The sequence below is a fragment of the Haemorhous mexicanus genome, chromosome 4 (genome assembly GCF_027477595.1).
Source record: "Haemorhous mexicanus isolate bHaeMex1 chromosome 4, bHaeMex1.pri, whole genome shotgun sequence".
Lineage (NCBI taxonomy): Eukaryota > Metazoa > Chordata > Aves > Passeriformes > Fringillidae > Haemorhous > Haemorhous mexicanus.
Genome location: NC_082344.1, coordinates 22,060,983 through 22,084,048, shown reverse-complemented (window position 1 = coordinate 22,084,048; position 23,066 = coordinate 22,060,983). Strand labels below are relative to the sequence as shown.

Here is a 23,066-nt window from a genome sequence, read left to right as displayed (position 1 = left end):
AATCATATCCAGAGGTGGTTATTTCCCCTGTCAACCTTTCCAGTCTATTTTGTGGCTTCCTGTATTCCTGATTGCACTCAAGGGATTTGAAGAGGGAGGCTGCAGGAGAGCAGTGAGGTGCCAGTGGGCCATTGGCAGAGGTGGGGCAGGAAGGACCATGTGGCCAAGGATGGTGAGGGCGCTTGGCATATGCCCAGAGCAAGAAAATAAAGAGACAGCAAACAACGACCGAGAAGGCCTAACGGGGACTTGTTTTACTCTTTGACATGCTACCAGCAGTTTTTAATCTCAGAAAACCCAAATTAAAAAAAAAAAAACAAAGAAGAAAATTAATAAAAGAAAAAAAATTACAATGATTAAAAGATATGACACGTGAAACACTATACTCAAATCATCCGTGTGTCATCGGCTACTTTATACAGTAGGCACAAAACAGACCTAGAATCACCTGCAACAAATGTCAACCAGTGTTGTTCTTGTCCCTAAACAAGTACCACCAGCCTGATTTTTCTAGTCAGCCACAGCTGCATAACCTTTGTGCTTAAATTTCTCAGCTTAGGCCTCCTTTCTTCGGCATTGCTCACCCATGCTGTAAAGGAGTGGAGACTCATACTGAAGACATTAATGGAGAGAGGAACAACAACGACAAAAAAAGAGAAATTAATTGTACAGTACATACATACAGTATCTTCTAAATCGTGATCAGTTGTTTATTGGTTGGCAAACAAGCTTCACTTTTACAACAAATATTAGTAATGAGGTCATTCAACTGCTGAGACCGTACAAAATGGATCATAAATTAAAAAAAAAAAAAAAAAAAGAGGAAAAAGAAGAATTCATACTCCGTGCTGCTAATTTACCTCCAGAAAGCCTATGTTACTTAAAAATCCAGTCAAATAAATAAATTTCCTGTTAGGAAAAATAATGAACAGAGGACTTTTTTTCCTTTTTTTAATTAAAAATCACCGCAAAGTACTTTTTAGCTCACTACGCGTCAATCTATTTTCTTCTTAACCACTGCAGTACAAGTGCCTAAACCAGGGATCAGACTGAGCCAAGAAGGCCCTTTGCTCCTCCAGGGAAATGGCAGTCTCCTGTAGAACCCCCACTACAACTACAAAACCTCTCCTCAGTCCCTGGATGTGACCCGAGGGCCTGGCTGAGGGGCTGTTGGCCAGAGATGCTTCACAGGATTATTGTCACGATCGGGTTGTGCACTGACAATGAGGAAGTTTGCCCTGCTCTAGTCTGCCAAAAGGTCTGCTGGCAACATGCCGGCTGAAAAAGGTTATACAGCGAGGAAATTAAAAGACTGTCTTGGCTGAAAAGAAATGGTGATGGTGTTACTAAAAATGGTCCTTAGAAAGTGATGTTTGGGTTTTTTTTCCTTGCCCAGTGAGTTTTTTTTTACTGGTATGGGAAGGGGACAGAGGAAAGGAGCAGTGGACGAGCTAAAACAAAATTAAAAAAAAAGAAAAAAAAAAGGAAAGAGTTATGAAAAACCTTGCTCCTACTGGTAGACAAACTTACAAGACCAGCACAACAGAAAAAAGTTCTTATTTTTTTTTCCACTACATTAACAGGGACGCAAGTTCTGGAGGAACAGAAAGCAGACTATATGTGCAATGCTAGTATCTGTACATTACATAGAAATTGTTCGCTTCTCTTTTTCTGCCATTAGTTTTTATCATCCGTTAATACAGCAAAATGTAAAATATGCCTTTAGCACAGGACTCTAGGATTCCCTTCCGTCTCATTAAATTTGTTTACGTTTTGTTTGCTCCCGCAGCGAAGGGCGCTGCAGTGAAACCAAGCTGTGAGTGACCATAACCCATGGTGTGATCTGGATTGGTAAGAAAGAGTTTTGCTAGCTTGTTTAACGCAGCGCTCCCACCTAGATGCGTCACCGCTACTAGTTTCAAATGCACATTTTTGGCCTTTTATTATTTTTTTTTTCCCTCTTAAATCAGGTCCTTAAGAGCAACACAGCATCAAGGATTGTTTAAACAAACACGGCATAACTTGAGAAGGCCACGAAGTGTGCCGTTATCTATCTCTTTCATTAACATAATGAAGTCTGTCTGGAGGGAAGAAGGATGGGAAGATAAGGGGGGCACAGCAGTTACTGTCCTCTCCGGGCCGGCCTAAAAATTCCAGTAAAAAAAGTCTGAGAATTTCCTTTCGAACAGCATGAAGATTTAGGAGTACACACAATATTACCACTGTTTGGATTAACTCAGAACAGTAAACCGAGTGTTATGGAGAGGCTTTTAGTTGTCTCTTTGCTTAATTTTTGCTGAATCTTCTATAGACTAGTGACCAAGTGAGCGGGTCCTTTTGCATTGCCGTCCGGAGAGGTTCCCTCTTTGTTTGGCGGGACTATAAAACCGTCGCTGCTGCCCCGACCTAGCTGGTAGTAAGTGTGTAGCTGATGGACGTGGTTCCTGGAGCCAAGATTGGGCATGCTTTTGTAGTAAACATCATCGGCATCGCCACCGCCGCTTTTCGCTGGTGGAGGATCGGTCTGGGTGCTGGCGGTGACGCTTTCCGTCATGGGCATGCCAGCCAGCGCGGGCATACTGGTGTAGAGAGAATCCCTGTTGGGCGACTGCAGGTCGTCCGTGTGCTCGTTGGTCAGCAAAGGGAAAAAGCTCTCGCTGTTGTCTTGCGGGATGCGACGCCGACTGTAGAGGTGGGGCTGGTGGTTGTCCGCCGAGTACACCCGGGGAGGCAGCAGCGGGGCGTCCGACTCCTCGTGGATGAGCTCCAGGCCCAGGCTCTCCTCGTGGGTGAAGGAGGTGGCGTCATCCAGCACGATGGCATCGTCCTCGCTCCCGCCGCCCACGCTGTTGACGAGTTTGTTCATCAAGTTGCGGCTCTGCTCGCTGGAGCGCTCATGGTTGTTCAGGTAGGAAGGGATGTAGTTGGAGGTGAGTTCCTTCAGGATCTTTTTCTCGAGGGCGTTCTCCGTGTGGTTGTACCCACGGTCAAGGATTTGCACGCAGTTGCTGAGGTACTCGCCGCTGGCGATGCTGTAGCTGTTGCCGTGATTACCATTCAGTGGTAGAGTATCCGTGACACTTGTATCCCTGGCATTGTTCAGAAGCCCCTCTGAAAAACATTACACAAGAGAGGGTGACTTGTACAAACAGGACACTCATGCGGGATGTGCACACTCAAACCCCCTTCCTAGGCTGCCGCAGCTGCTGGGGCTGGGCAGCAAGGAGAGCGTCGCGGCCAAAATGGGAGGGCGCAGCTCCATCTAACCAGCTGGTGGTCAAGGGCTTCCCAAAAAAAAAAAATGGAAAGCACTGTCAAGTGTGTGACTTGATGAGGCAACATCCAGCTGGAAGAATAACCTCTCCTGGCCAGCATTCTCCTACAGCTCTTGCACACTAAGTATTCCTGAGGGAGCTGAAAAATTCATGACCCTGGGCTGGTCCCACCTGCCCTGGCCCTAGGAACTTTAGAGGAAGGGGGAAATTCCTCCCAGCTGAGGGAAAAGTATTTGCCACCCAGGCTAATCACTACCAAAACTTTGTTTGGGAGTGTATCCTTTCTAGAGGAAAAAAAGTCTGCTGTCCCCTTTCGCTGGGCAGGCTGTCAGGATAAGGACATAAGGACTGAATGGCAGGATTCAGGGAATAGCAAGGGGGATCCACAAAGTGCTTCCTAGCCCAGGATTTTCTGGAACAAGGCTAAATGCCCTACCTCTTCTGGCTTAAGGGCACAACCAAAATTATTTACTCCACACTGGCCAGGTGGGGATTTTCTAATACAATTGATGTTGGAGGCAGCTGTTCTGGGGCCTTTAAAAATAGCTTCTATTCCACCTGCCAAGTTAAAGCAGTGGGTTCAGTGGAGGGTACAGCAAGTACCATCACTGCCATGGTATGGTGGGCTCATGGGAACCTGAGAGGAGTAGCAGGGTCTCGGGGTGTCCCTGCTCTAGCTGCCTATTGCATCTCCATAGGTGTCTCAATGCTGACAACATGAGGCTGGAGCTCAGCTCTTTCCCAAAGCACTACGGGAGATGGCAGGGAAATGCTTTGAAAGCAATGCCTGCATGGGTGGGCAAAGGAGAAGAAAATCAGGCCCAGCAGTTAAGCCACCATGCTTTCTCTTTTGGGATTGCTGGTCTCTTTGGAAGGAGAGCAGGCATGGGGATGCATGAAATAACTTATCAACCTCTCAGCTAAGGGCTTCAGGCATTGCCAAAAACTGGCAGGCAACTCCCAGCAAGGCACAGTGGATCAGAGAAGCCATTAAACTGACAATTTCAGATGAACAATTGCTCATACCATGCTTAGTACATGGCATGTGTACCTTCTGAAAATACAGGATTCAGTCTATATCTGCGATGGAGTAGTTGCTGTATGTCAAGGGCTGGAAAGTGCTACTGAAGGCTTCTTGTTGGTTTGAATGAAATGCCCCAAATGTGTCGGTCACCTTTTGGGTTTCTGAAGCTTAGAGGGTGCTGCTGTATCCTGGGGTCCCCAGCAAATGAGGGAGCTATGCCAAAAAATCAACTAGCCATCACAGACATAGAGCAAAGCCATTGATTTTCACGGTGAAAGCTCTCCAACCGAGTCACGATGCTTGGGGAGAAATGAAAAGTGAGCATTTTTGGGGGAGGGCTGTATGTAATGGGTGACAGGTACAACAGCATCTGTTTGATGGTTACGCTGAGTAAGGTGTGCATTGAGGCACTGAGCACTGTGCTCCTGCTGCCAATGCATAGATCTGGGGTTTGGTGCAGAAATAAAATGGGAGGCATTGCAGGTGAGAACAGAGTGGGGGCTGCAATGAAACACACCATATAAAAATGCCATGACCTTGCAAATAAAAACATGAAGTTGGGGGGAAAAAAAAAAAAAAGCATACACAACTAAACAAGAAACTGTGCTGGGTAAACAATACCACAAGAATGAGAAATAAACAAAGAAAGCATCATCTAATCTCATCTGTATATATATATATGTACACATACATATATATATACATACATACATTCACACGCATACACATATATATACATGTCTATTCATAGTCTTTTGATTTCAAAACTGTGAGATTAATTTCCTTTATTAACTACATCATCTATATGTGATGCAATAAAAGTGAACTAAAAAAAATTACATTTGATATGCAATGTTTAGCTTTACTCCCATACTTGTCTCTCTGTAGGGCTCTAAACGACAGCATGAAGAAAAGGAAAGAAAAAACAACAAGTAAGCTTACAGCGACAGTAGGAGAAACATGAGTAAAAAGCAAATTGATGATATGCAGAAAAGAGAGTTAACGGAAATAATTTCCACTGCCCAGAATACATGAATTTGTTACAAGGTTTATTTCAGGTTAAAAATATTGACATTTTAGACAGAAAAAAAAAATATTTTACGCGCAATAGTCAATACTCTACATTTTTATTTAAAAAAATATCACATTTAAACTGTTTTCCAATGCCATTATAAAATGTTCAGCGTGCAACACAAATGAAGAAATAATGCCAGGAAATTTAAGAAAAGTCTAAAGCTGGTAACAGTCATGCTTGAAAAGACAGGCACTGTCATTGTCACTTCCAGTCTTTAAATGAATGGCTTTACTTACTGTTAGGTATAATAACCCCTGGTAGCTGAAACTGAATTCTGTTTCCTTGCTAAAAATGTTTTGCCGTCCATCTTTTGCAATAGTGCTTTGTAAGAGTATGACTTTGCTCATCATGGGGCTGCTGGCATTTTACAAACTTTAGTAAGTCTGATTTTTACTTTAACCAAACATATGGCAAACTACATGAACTTGGCAAAAAAAGAAACAAACAAAAACAAGAGGAATAGTAGTTTGAATAATGGCATTGTTAAATGAAACTATTAAGAAAGGCTTAAAACAAGAAAAGTCGGAGAATAAGATGAAGAGGCAGTGATAACACTCAGCTTTCCACTCTTCAGTTGTCTGTTGGATTTTAAGTAGAGCTTGCTGATGGTCATTAATGCTTGTGAACGCCTTCTCTCAAGATTAGTTCTCATGAAAGGTGTTGGGATGTTTTCCTGCTTTGGAGAGACTGAGCCAGCGCATGTTCCTCAGCTTCCAACGACAGTGAGCACTCGGCTCCTCACCTACCACCTCCTCCTTCCTCTACACTCTGTGTCCTGTCAAGGAATTGTTTATGCCACTGGAACATGGAATTTTGGCCTTTTAGGGTCTGATTCCCCACCTCTTTCCAAGGGTAATTTTTAGGAGTTCTGGCCCCTGGTGATTGCCTGCCACAGATGTGGCAGCTTTGGCTTAAGCAGAGACCGTATTTTAAAAGACGTAACTGGGGAGAGGAAAAGAAACAGGTGGACCAGATCAGTCCCTTGTTCCTTAGGGTGTCCTGCCCCATCCATGGCCAGCACCAGAAGTGGTACATGAACATGCAAAAAAAAAAAAATCACGGCCTTAGTGATGTGGAATGAGTTTGTTGGATGCTGTTAGCTAACAATGCCTCTCTGCATGCCAGCCACAGCCAAGGCACACCCAGAGATGATGACAGCATCTACTTTTACAATGCACTCTCCTGGCTTTAGCATTCCTGCTGGTGCAGCATCCTCAAAGGGCCACCGAGACCACTAGGCCTGGTTGGTTTTGCTACCCTTCACTTCTGCCACGGGATCTGCTAATATTCACAGTTTGTAATTGTCCAGGGACCTAACCATTTTGAAAACTAATAGCTATAGCAGTTCTGTGGTCATTAATTAACTTGCAGCCTCCTGAAAAGAATGGGTTGGGTTCTGCTCCCTCTGAAGTCAATGGCAAAGCTCCAGGAGCTTAAATGGGACCATTTAAGGTTGGTCCCATTCTCTTTCTTCATCACCCATGGATGAAGCCTGGACAGGTTTCTCTGTTATTTATCTAACTGTGTTGAACAGAATAGCACTTTCAAAAAAATTATGCTATTTTTGTGGAATAACATTCTGTTAGCTCAGGTAACTGTATCAGATTCTAGTATTAAAAATTTGAACAACACAAAATTATTAAAATACATGTAACACACATTTCTGCCCATATCACCTGGGTTCAGGTGAAGCACCCAGACCTGAACATCAGGGCTCCTCTTAAGGCAAATGCTGACCCAGCATTACCTGCTGCCATTTGATTTAAAAGACTCCCATTCCTCAAGGTTATCATGCAAGAAACTAGTCAGAACATCAAAGCTCGTTTCCACATTTGCAGTACACTGAAATTCTTAAAATTCAGAGCATTTCATGTTTGGCAGTAGCCCCTTTTCAAAAAAAGCATTCTTGGAAACAAATTTATTGCACAAAGTTAGCATAGTTTAGGAAATTAATAAACAGCAAAAAGGTCAAACACATGTGCTTTCCTTGTGCTTTGAATGCAAACATCCTACTGATACAGTTCAACAGCTATTTCTGTCATAAACAACATGCTGCCATAGAGTACAAAGGGGGCTTTCCTGCTTGCATTATAACCATCATTATTTTCCCTCTCTTGGATATTCTTTACTGGGAAGTGATACCTTCACTGAGAGCGGAGAGCTGACAGAGTGCTGGCACACTTGCACTGGAATGCAGTGCTACTCTGCAGTGATTCAGCCACCTTACAGGTAAGACCGAAAAAAAAATCCCATGGAAAGGGCAGAGCAGGATGGAGCCACCAAGAGACAGGAGCTGTCAGAGCTCCACACTCCCCATCTCTTCCTCAGGCCCTACTTAAACACACCTGCCTCTCCCCTCACAGAAGCACCAGGACATCAGCTTACAAACATTGTCCCTTCCCACAGAAGCTAGAGCAGAGACAAACATGTAGGTGACAAGAGAGTGATTTCCATAGCAGAAACTTCCATTAGGTACAACTGACTCTGCCTGGCTCTTTTCTGTTGCCAAAAGGAGGATATCAAATATTATCTAGATTCACTACACCTTCTTTCGATTATATTTTTCCCCCCTAACAACACAGATAAAATGTATAAATGCAAACGGCAAAACATTTCTTATCTCAGCTCTGCTCTTTGGAGCTGGCCTACACTTCTTGCTTCAACTGTCATTTTTCTTAGAGATCAAGGGCAGTTTTGTTTTATTTTGCATTTTACTCCCTGTGCAAAGCAGCGCACTGCTGGCCACATTTCTGCAGGCCACTTCAAATGAGAGCAGCTTTGGTGGCAAAGGCCAGTTTAGCTTCACTTACCTTCAGCGGTGTTCCTGTTTCTGAAATGAATGGTTTAACAAGGAAATGCGCTGACAACAAAGAGAGGAATGGATGTGTCTGACAAAACACACACACACACACACAAGTCCAAAACAATACAAAAGCAAGGAGACTGAAAAAAAAAAATCAAAATCAAAATACTGTGAATGCTTTGAGTAAAACTGACAAAAGTCTTTCAAAGTGAACTGGATTGCTCATGGAAAAATAGCATCTGGAAGATGGAAAGGTGCATTGAAATGAAAGGGAGGGGAGAGAATCTTTTTTTTTGTGCCCAGTTCCAAAAAAAAAAGTGTGTGTGCGTGGGGAGAGAAAAAGTAAAAGGAAGGAAAAAAAAAAGAAAGGAATGGGCCAAAATAAGCCACAGAAAATGGAATTCTCACTAGAAAAATTAGAGAGAAACTCCAGCACACCTTGTGCGTTGTACATGCTGACAGAAGGGTTGTTATAGACCGCCGATTCCCCGAGCAATGTATTATAAGGGTTGTTAGTGCCATGAGGACGAAGCAGAGCATTGGTTATAAGATGATTAGCCATGGCTCCTGGAGCAGCCCGATAGAAAGACAGAGAAAAAAAACAACAAAAAAGGTCAATCAGGCAAATGTGGTATTAAAAAAAAGGGAAAAAGAACATTCAGAATGACAACAGTTGAAATAGTCCTGATTACAAGCAGCCAGCTAATTAGACTCGGAAAACTGTATGCCACTAAAGCAGAACAGATGTTACTGACGATGCACAAATCCAAACCAACGCAAAAGAAAATGTATCAGAAAGCGGATAAGCTACATTTATGGTGGTTCCCCAGTTGCTCGGAGTGTAAGCAAGGCTGCGCCCACATGCTTGCTACAAAGAAAGAAAGGAAGATGGCAGCCTACACAATGTGGGGGGAAAAGTCTCCGGAAAGTGCCAAATGAATAACAAAAAATATATATAATGACTAACAGACAACAGCACATTCAACTCCCACTATGTGCTAGGATCTCTTTTACCAGATCTTCACAACACATCTAAATCAAAAAAGCAGAATTAAAGAGAAAGGATGGAGAATGCAGCCTCTCCAAAGGCTCTCAGCATTTCTCAGACAGCAGCTGTTTCTGATGTCTAAGAGGGCAAGTTTCACTTCAGCTACTTCTCTGATATCACCATCAAGAGCATCCACAACCACCTGAATCCATTCTGGAAGGTGAGAGCACTATGGCTCTGCCAGGCATTTCTGTCAGGAATGAGAGTGGCCACGAAGTGTATGTCTCAAGGCTTTCTGTGTGCCCCACAAACACCTTGTTTCACCACTCCAGCACCTCTTTGCTGCTGTTTCCAAGCACTCAGCCAACAGTTGTCCTTTGATCTTTGGTTTATCCCTTGGAGACGCAGCCTCTGGACCTGGGCTTTCTGGGATCACCACGGCTTGGCACGTGGCTGCCAAGACCTACCTCAATTCCTACTGCAGGCATCAATCTAGGAAGGAAAATCTCCCCCTACCTTTCAGCTGACCTACAGGATGAAAAACCCTTAAGCCCTTGCTCTGAACCTCTTCTAATCTCCAGAGACATGACCTAATAAAAAAACTTGCCCTTCAGTGCCATTTCCACAGTGTTTTAGAGCAGGAAGGATGACCATGGTTTTTAACCTCCAGGACTAAACTGTAAAGACAAAACCTTTCCACCAGGAAAGTAAGTCATTGGTGGGGCAACTAGAGCTAGTTAGGACAGGACTGTCAGAGGGCTCAGATGACCGGGCTGCCACCAACATCCGATAACCTCAACCCAAAGAAATAACTGAAAAGCCAATCCTCAAAACCAGTAACTCTTTCAGGAATGCTTTTACCAGTGTCTGAGGCATGGAGACTTCCTTTGCCTCTTTTAGGCATGGAGGTGGCCCCGTGCCGAGGTGAAGGCTGTCTCTGTGGGGCATGCAGGGCACTGGGTACAATCTCTTGGGATGGAGTTGCTGAGGATATATAATCCCTGAGGGCCTCTGGCTAGTAGAAATCCCCTTAGCAGGGAGTTCTCTGGAAGCTCACACTTACTAATTATTTACAGAAAGGCAAAAACTGGCCAAACCTCAGGGTAGGTGGAGGCTGCCTCCTGCCGTGCTTGTATGCAGGCCTGGGATGACATTTCCCCATGTCTCTGCAGGTAGAGGAGGGAGCAGACAGTTTCTTGCCTCTCCCCCATCATCCCCCAGCACTTCCCAGCCCCAGGCGTATGGCATTAGCAGATCACTTAATCGGTCTTTTGAGCACAGGACAAAGTAGAAGGCAGTGTTGTATGGGGGCTGCATGCCAGGGAGGCTCCTCGACACATGCAGCTGGAAAAAAAAGACTTGTTTTCTCTCACCTGATATTTTTGTCTATGCTGATGGAAAGCAAGATGAGCTGCTGTGTTTGAAAATAAGGAAACAAAGCTGTCTCCTGTAAGAAAACATTATATGAACGCTTAACTAAGTAACCTTGAATGTAACTAACAGGTAAATGAGTAAACTCTTTCTTTCTGGTAATGTGTTTTCTCTCAATCTCACATTCATCTGGGATGAGGGACTGTAGGAACAATTTCTCTTCTTGCGCTAGTTTTATACCAGTGAGCACTAAAGGCCATTAAAATTGTTTCTGCTTTCATCCCACTTTTAATCAAGCCAGGCCATAAAAGATTCAAAAAGGGGCTCACTTTTATACAAGTAATGAGAAAGCCCAGAGTTAATGCCAGCCATAAACTCAGAAGTGATATAATCCTCCCATTTGAGATTTAACCCAATCTCCAACTCAGTCCCTATGAGAATTGATATGAAAAATATACCCATGGTGGGCTTTTGAGCACTTTAGCTTGAGGTGTCTTTAAATGCCAGCTGCTAGAAAGAGCATCTCACTCAATATAGCCACAGCCTGATCTTGTCTAGTGAACCCCAGCAGGCAGGAGGAACAAGCTGATCCTACCATGGATGGGCAGGAGAAGCTGTTTTGCATGGGGGATGCTCTCAGACTGTGACAAGAAAGAAGGGATCAACCTGTGTAAGCACTTAAATGTAAGTTTTGCTTGCCTTGATTTGCCAGCGTGGTGGGCTCTAGAATAAACTGAATTCACACAAATATGGCTCTTTCAGCCAACTTTTAGTACATATCCATGATTCTGACTACAAACACGGCAAAAAAAGTTGAAAATACAGAATAAGTAAATAATTTTTGAGGTGTGTAAAAGACAGGGCTTGGTACTACAGCCACCCACCCATTCCTGTATGCAGCAACTGAGCAAAAATAATCCTCTGCTTTCCTCTCCCTTGATTTCACTAAGATTTTTTAATTTGCTGTTCAAAATGCCCCTTTCAGTGGCAGTGCTGTGTAAGTCTCCTGGTGCAAATCCAAAACAAACCCTCTGCTAACACGCTTAGAAATCTTTCAATACATTCAGAGACCAAACTGGGCCCTAAGCACTCTGCAGCTTAGGTTCTAGTCATGGTGAACTGGCAAACTTCTTACTCTGTGCACGACTCAATAAATGTAACTTTGGCATCCTAAATACAAAATTCCACGTATCCTGTATTCATAAATTTGGGCTCTTGTTTCTTACTACCTGCTCTTGAGTTGCGAAATTCCCAGCCTAAAAGGGTGCTGAGAGAGGATTGCATCCAGGATCCAAAAAGCTTACAGTTAAAGCTTTTGATAAAACAGTAATACAGCAAAAAAACACCCCCTAAAAAAAAAAAAACAAACCCCAAAAAACAACAAACCTCTCATCCTTTGGTTTCTCTTTCCCAGGAGAAAGAAAGAAAAATGTAATACCAGACATACATTTAAGTATCATCCTGGCTTTTTCATACCACTTTATCATTGCTATAGCAACCAACAGGACTATTAGGAAGAGCGGATTAGCTCTGCAGATGAGGCAGGAGCAGAAGGAGCAGGTAGACTATGGAACTATGACCTCATTTGCATGAAAATGGCCTTGCTAATAGAAAGCCAACAAAACCCCAATAAAGCAAGCACGGGATCATAGCAGCATGCTCTCCCAAAACACCATGGGGGACAGCAGAGAGGGTTATTCTGCAGTTCTCTGTGCGGGTGTGCACCACTGGGGCTGCAATACAAAGGTCCAAAACCCAGAAAGATCAGGGCTGCAAGTGCCTGCTGACCACCTGGAATCTCCTCCCTGTCAGAGCACTCTTGGGAAGGGATCCCTGGCAGCTGTCAGGCCCGCGTTGGCGATGTGCCTAATATCTTCAGCAGGCAGCAGTTAACATCACTTACTTTCATTTGTTCACTTACTGCTGGATCCTTGGCTCTCAGCATCTGTGGTGCAACACAGACCTCTCCCAGCAAACCCCTCAGCTCTGTGCCATCCTTGCTTTCCTACATTCCAGCAATAGCAGCCCCTATACAGATCCCTCCTTTGCCATCTGCTGCACCACCTAAGGCGAGCACACAGCCACCACTCTTTATTTAGCTAGGGGAACTGCCTTCTATCCAGCTGTGCTGAATCACCTCCAGTTCTGCTAGTCAAAGGCACCCTACTGAAAGCAAATGCATTCTGTCTCCAAACCCCTATCATGCTGTATACATGTGGGGGCACGGGAAAAAGATGGGTTCAAACCAACAGGTTCATCTTTTACAGCATGATGATACCATCACAACCAGCAAACATTTAACAGCAGAGCTCACACCTCTACAAAAATATTCCCTGCAACCATACTGGTACAACTACAGTCCCAAGTCTCCTGTTTTTACTGGTATTCAACCAAATTTCAGAGAAAAACACAACTACCAGGTCAGCTCTAATATCCAAATTACATTCAAATTTGGGTTTCTGGAAAGGCCAGTGCTCAGTTCAAGGCTTCCTGAGGCTAGATTTCCTCAAGTGAAGGATTTGCAGGCTGCAATTACAAGTAGAAAGAAAATGGTCTTTCAGAAGGCAGGTATTTGCTGGGTAACACGCAGATGCTCCTGCTCCTCTCACAGCATCGGTGATCCTCATGATTCAAGCACCAGAGATCCAGCTGTGCTGGATTTAAAAGGCCAGGAGAAGCCATGGCCTGTGTTCTGGGTGCAGGGGGAGATCTGGAGGGTTGCACTTTTGTCTTGCAAACTAAGAAAAACTCTTAGGAAAACCAATCAGGACAAAGAAGATGAAAATCACACAAGTTTTAACATCACTGTAACCAGACACAAAGGATTCAGATAGCTACACTTAGCTGCTTTCTGTGGCTATGAAAGTAGGCATTATTTTAATGACAGTATGCAACAAAATGGAACCTTTTTCTTTCCTTTCCAAGGCAGAAATTGATGTCTTTGATGCAGAACAACATTAAATGTAAAGATAATTTTTGGAAGAGATTTGTGTAATGACTGTATGGGAAAACTGCACCTTGTTAAACACAAGTGTGGTTTATTCACTCACTGAAAGCAAAGGATGAAAATTATGATGACAAGCACATGTTGCCAGACTCTAGACTGCATCACTCAGGAATAAAATTCAAAAAAGTTCTTGTGGGCAGCTGGCTGACAAAGCCACACAGGTTATTTTGAATCATCTGCATGGTCGACCCAGCTGGAAGGGAAATGGATTCAACTGCTCCTCCAGATTTTCTGAATAATTCTGTTACTCACCACAGCTCTGCCTGGCTGAAAGTGTTTGAGCAGCACTGCTTTAACTGGAATCATCTGTCTGCACAGGCAACACCACCACCATGTATCTTCCTTGACTTCTGGTCTTTTCAATTGCATATCAAAATATTTTTGGTATGTGCATTTCAGCAGGGGATTGGAGATTCTCCCACTGCTGAGAAGATGTGACAGAAGAGCAGTTTTGCTGAGAAAGGAGAATGGACCAGCTTACAAATTTAATTGGATGAACTATTCAATGCTTTAAAAATGTCCATACAAAATCAGTATTTTCCAAATTAAATGTTTTCACGTTTTGTTCCAGAAGAGTGGCTGGTATAAAAGCTGACTTTGACTTTTTGTATTATTTCAACTTTTTATTAGAGTAGAAACAGAAATAGTTTAGAAAAAGCACATCTGAATCATAACAAAATGTTTCATTGCCTCTGACCCAGCAATTCCAAAATGTAGATTTTCTTGGGCTTTTTTTCTGTTTGTTTCAGGAGCAATTACATATATTGCTGTGTTTTCAATCAATCTCAGTCCTGTTTCCTCCCTATTTTGCCAACAATGTGGCTCCCTTTCCACAAGGTAAGGGCACAGTGCTGTACTCCTGCCTGCTCTGACTCCTGGAACACCCAACTTACTTGTGGCTCACATCCACCATGAACCAGGTCCCTCAGCTTCTTGCACCTCATGTCCTTCACTTCAGACTGCGCTGCAGGGGACATGGTTTAGCTTGGACACAAATGATGTGGTAAGAGTCTTCCTCTAAGTGTCCACTAAAACAACCCCATAACACACTCTGCCTTACCCTAAGTGCAGTGAATAGCTCAGACTTGAATGTCACTGGAATGGCCTCTCTGCAGTCATTTCAGTTTGTAAATTCTGGCTGGTTTTATACTTCACTCAGTATTAGCTTATTCCATTTTGCTCCCAGGGAAAAAAAAGTAGGTTTTTAGGAGTCAAAGCCTTCATTTTCTTTGAGACTTTCCTTACTAGCATTCCACTGTGTCCTTTTCTACAGGTAGAGCTTTTGAGTATTTAATGAATCCTAGTCTTCCATGTGTTCAAAATTTGTTCTAACAATAAATGCAATTATGACAAGCAAATTCACACATATTTGCTGGAGGACAACAGGTATTTCCAGTATTTTTTCCAAGTTCCTTCCAACAAATGCTCTGACATTTAGATTTATCAAGCTCTATTCTTATAATAGCCAACAGGATTCAGTTAATAAACTTCAATAAACTTCCCTATTAAATTTCTCTCAAATAGGTTTGTTGTCACTTGCAGCATCTAATCTATTCATTGTGAAGCTATTAATACTGACTGCAGTGAAATGGAGTTTCAGCAAATGAGATTGTTGAGCTCTGGGCCATCTTCTGCCACATGAAACATCCCGTGCTTTTATGCAGAGACAGGGGAGTGAAAATATTTCTTTGTCCCTTTTTTTTTCCCTTCCTTTCTTTGGCAGTGATTTCAGATGACAAACCTCTGCTGGATTATAATCTGCAGGCCATGATCAAAACACACGTGTGTCTACATCCATTTATAAGTATTTGCTCACTCATTAATAACTTTTTCACTGCCTGGAGCAGAAACACTGTTCCAGAATGGGGCATTTCTTTATACCACCACTACCCTTACAAGGGTTTACACCACATTGTACCTTGACTATATGAACATGCACTATCCCTAGTTGTTCCTGTTCATGATTACTTCTGACTAAACCTGAGGCCTTACCCAAGATGTGCAGAGAGCCCTGCCTGTGGTGAAAATTGGACCATGCTTCCAGGAATCTATAAAAGCAGCTATGCTTTCTTCCTTCCTCCTTCACAGTCACCATATTAAGCCTGCTCTGCAGCAATACTCTGCCAGATCTAATACTCCCCAAAGCCTGCTCTGATTTCAGAAATTGTCTTGCCCTTACTTTTCCTCCTTAAAGCTGATCCACCTAATGACTGAACTTCCAATTATATGGCTGTCAATCCTAAAATCAAAGCCAGTTCATAATATCTCCCAAAGGAAGAATGTCATGTCACTCACTGAAATCACTGCAACAAATCTCAGCTAACTCAGTCCCAGGCAGCAGAGAGGCAAAATAAACCAGGAGAATATCAACAATGGGATTAATTTTGCACATAAGCAGAAATAAGAGTTAAACTCCCTAAGTTTTGATCCTTGATGCAGAAAATCATAATTTTTCTAGCATAAAACATACAGCTGATTGAGAAAGATGGGGGGGGGGGGAGTGGGGGAAGATAAAAACCACCAGAAGCAATTTGCTAGTCCAAAAGGCTGATGACTTTCCCTTACAAAGAGAAAATATTCCTCTACTTTCACCTACCTGCAACTTCTCTTTACTTCATATGTGATTATCAGGATGGGTCGTTTTGAGGCTAGTTGCTGACATTTAGCCAAACCAACAGTTGCTTAAGAGGGCTGCAGAGATTTTTTTGGCTTACAATCAGCAATCCCTTGTGACAGAACTGGTGCAATGGCACGTGGATTACTCCCTCAAATACCCCCTCCCTCTGGGCAATGGGTCCCAGGAAGGGGTATCCATGGAGTCAGGGGAGGGTAAGTGTGTCTGTAGGAGTTACAAGAGGTAACAGAAGAAGCAGAAGGGTGGGGGGGATGAAACCAAAGAGCTTCATTAGGAAAATGCCTAATGCTGGTGGGGAGATGGGGAGATAAAGGAACAGCCTCCTGCAGTGGGTAGACTAGAAGTTTTAAAGCCCTGATATAAATTGACTGTGCTATTTCTTTTGCAGGCTGTCCCTGGAGGTGTGAGCACTAAGACAAGCACCCAGGGTGCTGGGACAGTGAGCACCCTTGAACACCAATCTGCCCAGTGAAGAGAAGGAGCTGCAGCATTCGAGCAGCTGTGGATGGATGAGATGCTGGAAAATAGGCCACAGGTGCCTTTGGATTAGCAGGAAAGTGCTGTCAGGGATTCTACCCTGCTTCTTACCCTTTGATTTCTACCAAACAACCAGCACCTCCAAAAATCCCCTTCTCAAGTAGCAGCCTTGACTTAAAAAAACCAGAAAATGAACATCAAATCATATTCCAGAGGGGGAAGAGACTGGCACTGCTGCTGCTGTTTGCAGCTAAACCAGAGACCTTCAGGCTCCAGGATGATGGACCCCTTGAAACACAGAATAAATTTCCCAGGACTAAGGGTTTTGCAATGTGAAGGGTGATGCTCAAGGGCAAGGACTGCTGCATCCCTCAGGTTCATGCAGCAGGTTGCCCCTGCCAAGTCAGCAGTGGTCAGCACAGACTACATTAGGCACTGACACATCTCAGCACTCTGAACAAAGGGACAGGTTTGGGGGAAGAGTGCCTTGTTGTAGATTTGAAGCAATGACAACGAAGAAATGAGATTTGCACGTTGACAGATGATGGTCTCTGAATGGCCACTGAGGCTGCTGTCCCTGCCAAAGGCCATCCCAGGTTCAGCTTTGATAATTCCTCTGAATTTACATCCATCAAACCCTGAGCATGACTGAAAACAGAGCTCAGAGCTCTTACAGCATCTTCAGGGGGTGTTCAGTTCTAAACAGACATGGCTCTTGCTCTGCACCCAGCTGTGCAGTGATGGTACTCACAAGACCAAAGTGTCTGCAGAAGACAGACACTTTTCTTCAGCCCAATTGTCTTTGAGCTGTTAAGTGCTCAGAAACCAAGAAAAATGTGTATTTTTATATCCATGAATATTTTGGTGAGTTCCCTTTAGGTATCTACAGATGCATTCATGAACAAGGAGAGCAACTGCAGGCACCTTGGACATCCTGTGAGTCCTCTGCACTGAACCTGCTTACCCCAGAACCACAACTGGAACAAGAAATAATAGGGAAAAAAGTGACCATTAACACTGCTGCCAACATGCATGTTCATATCGCCACAACTCATTAATTTAAAATGTGTAAGTCCTCACACCCTAGAATGATCTCTCTGAAAGAAATGACAGAAAAGCTGACTGATTTAACAGGAGAAACTGGGGCACTGTTTGCTGCCAACTGTAAAAAAATACAACAAATGCAAAGATAACGGAGGAAGTATTTATTCTCTAATATCTTCAAGCCCCAAGAAAAGCCATAGGTGTTGCTCAGAGTAGGTAAGAAGTGTGCAGACAGACTGTGATAGATCATTTGGTAGTGTGCTCTGAATATCCTATCAAGATGAGCAGAGGCACTTCCACCTCTCCTAGAACTTGGCTACTTGCTATTTGTTTTTTATGCAACATAAATTTAGCAGAAATCTGTCACGCCGGTCACATTAATCCATCAAGGAGCAAACAAGAATCTTGAGAAAGGCTGATGCATGACAACAGTAGCACTTCCACTGCCCAAATTTCCACCTCATCTCTGCTTTATCTAGGCAGCATAGGGTCAGCACTGGCAAATGGGTTATCATGAGCAGTAACTGCACTTTGAAGTGTATCCGAGGATGGGGTTTGAGATCCCTGGAGAATCCAAATTCTGCTCCTTCCTTTTTTTTTCTTTTTCCCTCCTCCCCTGCTTGCCTGTGCTTTTTACCACACCAAATTTCACCCTGTTTTCACTGCTGTATTGGCCAGTTATGTCCACACCATGGCACCCACCACCCCTGCAGACAGCTAAACTGAAACTTCTTGATCTTTCAGCACTGAGACACATCCAGCAGCCCTCATCTCTCAGCAGAAAGGGTAGATTTGGTGACCAAAATCTGACTCGTTGCACTGTCTCAGGGCTAACCTATACCTCCTGTCTTCCAGCGTGACAGTCTCCTACCAAAGGAAGAATTTAACCTTCTACTGGTGTTTTCTAAATAACTGCTTCTGAAAAATGCAAGAAAGTAAATCCACCTGAAAACAATTCTGCAACACACACAGTTGTCCCTGCTGAATTCACAGTGCAGATACGATTTCAGCCTAGAAGTCACAGCTTAATTATATTTTTGGGTGGGTGGAAGGAATTTGATGGGAGATTTCATTTAGGAAACAATCAGGTCTCGGTTGGGTTAGAAATCGGGATATTAATGTTCTTCATTTTAATTTTCCTCTCTGACTCAGATTCCCACTGTTTGAATTTGAGCTCAATTTGTTCTGTTCATTATGAAGAAATCCACATGAATTTGACATTAAACTGCTTACCTCTGAAAACAGTAGCAATAATTTCCCTTTTTCCTGTGTGTGTTTCAGATTAAGTCTTTGTGGTTGACATGAAAACACAGAGGAGAAATAATAAAGCAAAGGGAAATCAAGTATTTATTCTGGAACGCTACCCAGAAGAGGAAACATGCAACAGCATGATGCATTGGGAAGAAAAAACAAGGGGGAGTGACAAACAATACCCTCATTTCCATTTCAGCCCATTTGCATGGGAGCAAACAGGGAATGAACACGGCTTTCCTAGTCAGGGATAATATCTGTTGTGCAAATACTGGGGATCCGAGGGCTTTGTGATGACTCTGACGGGGTTTGCTGGCAAGGGCCTTCTCTCTCATGAATGGACCCTTAGGGCCACGTGGATCGATTTCTATTCAAGCCTTACCATCCTTCAGGAAGAGATGCCAGGGCTCCTGGGCGCCCATCTGCAACAGCTTTTGAGGTCCTTATGACCCCCATAGGCCTGGGTGATCTCGATGAGACCCAGCAGGAAGCCACAGCCCTGCTCGGCTCTGGGCACCCAGTCCTTGCCTTGGGTTGGCCTCCTGGCTGGGTCTTGGACCTGCCTTGTAGCTCGCTTTCCAGCCCTGTCTCCTGGTGGTCTGGACCAGGTTCATCCCTTCACCTTGTCCAGGGCTCCTGGCTTAATCCCCAGTGGCACAATGAACCATCACCGAGGGTTTGGATTGCACTTGACTCTCCTCAGCTCCCAGATGTTCTCCCTCATGACACAGCTCTGCTCTTACAGCTCCCTGCTGTTTCTTTACTTTCAGACTACTGGAGCAGCAGTGCAGACCACCAGGAAGTGCCTCCAGGAGACCTCCATGGATGAAGGTGGTGGGAATGGTGAGTACTTTGGGGATGGATGGACATAAAGCATATATATATATATATATATATATATATATATATATATATATATATACCGTCTCATACATACATACATATATATATATATATAAAGCCTCATATATATATATATATATATATATATATATATATATATATATATATATATATATAGGAGGTCTACATACTCCTGTTTCTATAGCAGGAGTGCTATTGGGATAAACTATTAAATTTGCTGTCTAGCTTATAAACCAAGAGTCAGAGCATTACAGCAGGAGAACAGCACTTGACCCAACACAACATACCTCTGGAGCAGTTTCTATTCTCTATGAAATCTGGTGGCTTTACCCCTAGCCCAGTTATTTCCCTGAAAAGGGAAAAACTACTATGTACTAACTTGAATTGATACACAACTCCATCTGAGCATTTTCCTTTTACAAAACACTGCCAGTGACACAGTCCTTTGTTTTTGCTGCTCTTGAGCCTCACCAAAACAAGGAACAGGCCCTTCTTTAACAGATAACTTCCACTTTTCCTCTGATAAAAAAAAAAAAAAACCAAAAAAACCACCACCTCCCTTCCCCCAGCTTGAAAACCTGAAGGTTAATGAAGTACCACATAGTTCATAAAGATTTTTCTTTCTCACCCAGTTGTCTCATATCCAAAGAGAGACAGTAATTACTGTATTGCCTCTCACCTAAGACATGGATAAAAATAGGCTGGTGTCACATTGCTGTTTCGTGCTATGACTGCTTGTTTGCAAGGCTGGCTGAGCTATCCCAGAGCTTTTTGACATTAACACTCCAAAGGTGCAAACAGACCCATCCCTCACGATCCTGAGGTGGCCAGCTGGATGCACCCAGAGCTCAGGCAAGCTCTGTTGCTTTTGCTTCATACATTCCACTTCTGAGCCTGCAAAGCACTGAACTCCAGCAAACAGTCCATCCTACAGGTATTCCTTTTGTACTATTTTTTCAGCACTGCATCCAAGCCCGCATTAAGATCACACACCAAACACCCCGCAGGCAAAGGGAAACTTCTTTTTCCTACTTATGAGGTAATCAGCTTGGTTCAGCTTTTACACCTCTGAAGTTTTCAGCACTAGGAAAATAAATGTAGAGCACAGGTTGGGTGTGAAATACGTGGAAGAAATATGCAGCCAGACCCAGGGTGTGAAAAACTGGACAGAGCTGCAGAGTGGGAATGCAAGGAGCAGGATTCCACCTGGATCCTGAAACTGAGACCATGATCATGGGCTGGACAGGCATGCTCTTAATTCAACAGTAAAAAGGAAATGCACAGCCAGTTTCTCTTCCCTTCCTCCTGATTTCAGTGGTATAACAACCCCTGATCCACATCACTATGAAGCCATAATGAGCAGCAAGGGGAAACAAAGGCAGACATACTTTTTAATAATCAATAATTAGATGCTACCTTCAGGAAGTATCTGAAATAGTCTTGTATGCCTTAGGACAAAGTAAAGTTTTCATTACAGAACACATTAGATCAGGCATATTTGGGGTTATGCCTGAAATTCCTGGTGTGATAAATTCGAATAAGTAACATTATGGTCAATTACCTTGGCAGGGAGAGGGGGGAATAGAAGATGAAAGAGAATGTGAAGCTGAAAAGAGCCATAAGCAGTGTGTTACCTGCTAAATCAGAAAAGGACTCAGCTGTATGTCTAAAGGAGGGATGCACTAACACAGACATCATATTCCAGACTGATGCCCAGGAGGTTCATGAAGGAAGAAGGGATGAGAGGTCATACAGAAATGCAGGTCATCATACAGGAAATATGGATAGCTAGAGCAGTCTTGCCTGGGACGTTACCATGTGGCAGGAGGCTGTGAATATGATGACTGATATCAGGGAGAAAACAGGTTTCAATGAGATAGCACCCCAGTTAGAGGGCCAGTTTCTGCTCCCCCAGCAGAAACATTAAAACTCAGTGCTGGCTCAGGACATGGAGAAGTGGAGTTAAAGCTCCAAGACCTGGATGCTAGGACAATTCTGGGGACAAAGGATCATTTTCTTTAGAACACAGACTGCTCTCTGAAGGCTCTGAGGAAAATGCCAGATAGAATGCCACAGAGAATGTTTAACTTGGGACAACACAGATAATTTTGTGCAGAAGATGTCTAGGCTGGGAAGGCTGGAGTGGGAGTTTTGAACAGGAACAGGACCCTGTTGTATCAACCTCAGGCAAGGAAAGCTACTGACCATACAGTTCAAGGCTCACATTTGAATCCTCTGAGTCTCAATAGCATGCTTGTAAATAAAACATTAATGAAACAGCTCCTTTAAAGATGAATATATGTGTAAATATTAAGAGTAAGACAAGAACTGTGAAAAACACATTGCCCCACTGCACTGTTCAGGCTGCAATTCTCTGGAGAGTTTTCTCTGTGGAAAGCCCTAAGACCATGAATGTTGCTGTTCAGCTGAAATAAAGTGGATAAAGGGAGAAATACCTGGAGTCCTGTGCAGCTGGGATTACTGTTGATGTCAGGTGTTTTTCCATGTGGAACTGGCCACCTGCTGCTTTGGAGATGCCATCTCCCAGAGACATACTTTTAACCTCCACTTTGCAAATACTTCTGCTTACCAGACAAAATCCCCCAAAACCCAACAACAACAAATATTGTGCCTGCCTGTGTGGAAAAGAGGGAGGATGACTTTAGAACTGTAAAACTTACTCAAGTCACTTCAGTGTTCCACCTAAAAGGCTTCCCTTCTAAAGCACTTATCAGGCTGCTTCTGTAGCCAGTAGAGAAATTCAGGCCCTTCAGGTGATTCACCTCATCCAGTGTTACACAAGGAAAATACCTGGAGGAAACCTGCTTTGAAGATGCTTCCTGTGCCAGTTCATTTCCCAACTGACCTTTAAATCACAGGCACATATTGTAACAGGCTCTCACCACACTGGGATGAATATTATCCACTTGAAACCTCTTCACTTGTCCCAGCTGACAGTCATACTTCCCTCTTGGCACAGAAAAAAGTGCACAACCAAAAAAGGAGAGATACCTTTCTTTGGCTAACAAGCCCAGAAGATCCTATTTGCTAAAACACACCCCTTGGTAACCTCAGCTGCATCAGAGAGCAAGTTCAACTTCTGTGCTAACTAAAGGAGCAAATATTTCATGCATAACACATTTTGGTTTGCCACTGAGATGGAGCAGTGGGATGGATGGCTGAGGGAAACAGTGGCACTTGCTGGAACCTTCGTGTGACAACCAATTCCCCCCTCCATTAGACCCAGACTGC

At 43.5% G+C, this 23,066-nt stretch overlaps 1 protein-coding gene across 8 annotated transcripts in view; it reads right to left on the bottom strand.

The window, feature by feature from the left end:
- Positions 1 to 23,066, bottom strand: part of ADGRL3 (adhesion G protein-coupled receptor L3) — a 515,246-nt gene that overhangs the window by 8,865 nt on the left and 483,315 nt on the right. For 6 of the 8 annotated variants that reach the window (XM_059844068.1, XM_059844072.1, XM_059844071.1 and 3 more), the window contains one exon: positions 688 to 3,111. The exons of 1 other annotated variant lie outside the window; for it this stretch is intronic. In XM_059844068.1, coding sequence (XP_059700051.1) covers positions 2,306 to 3,111 — 806 coding nt within the window. In that variant the 3' untranslated portion in view covers positions 688 to 2,305. Of the gene's footprint in view, positions 1 to 687; positions 3,112 to 8,615; positions 8,745 to 23,066 lie in introns of those variants that run through there. One more of the 8 variants, XM_059844075.1, reaches the window with a different exon arrangement.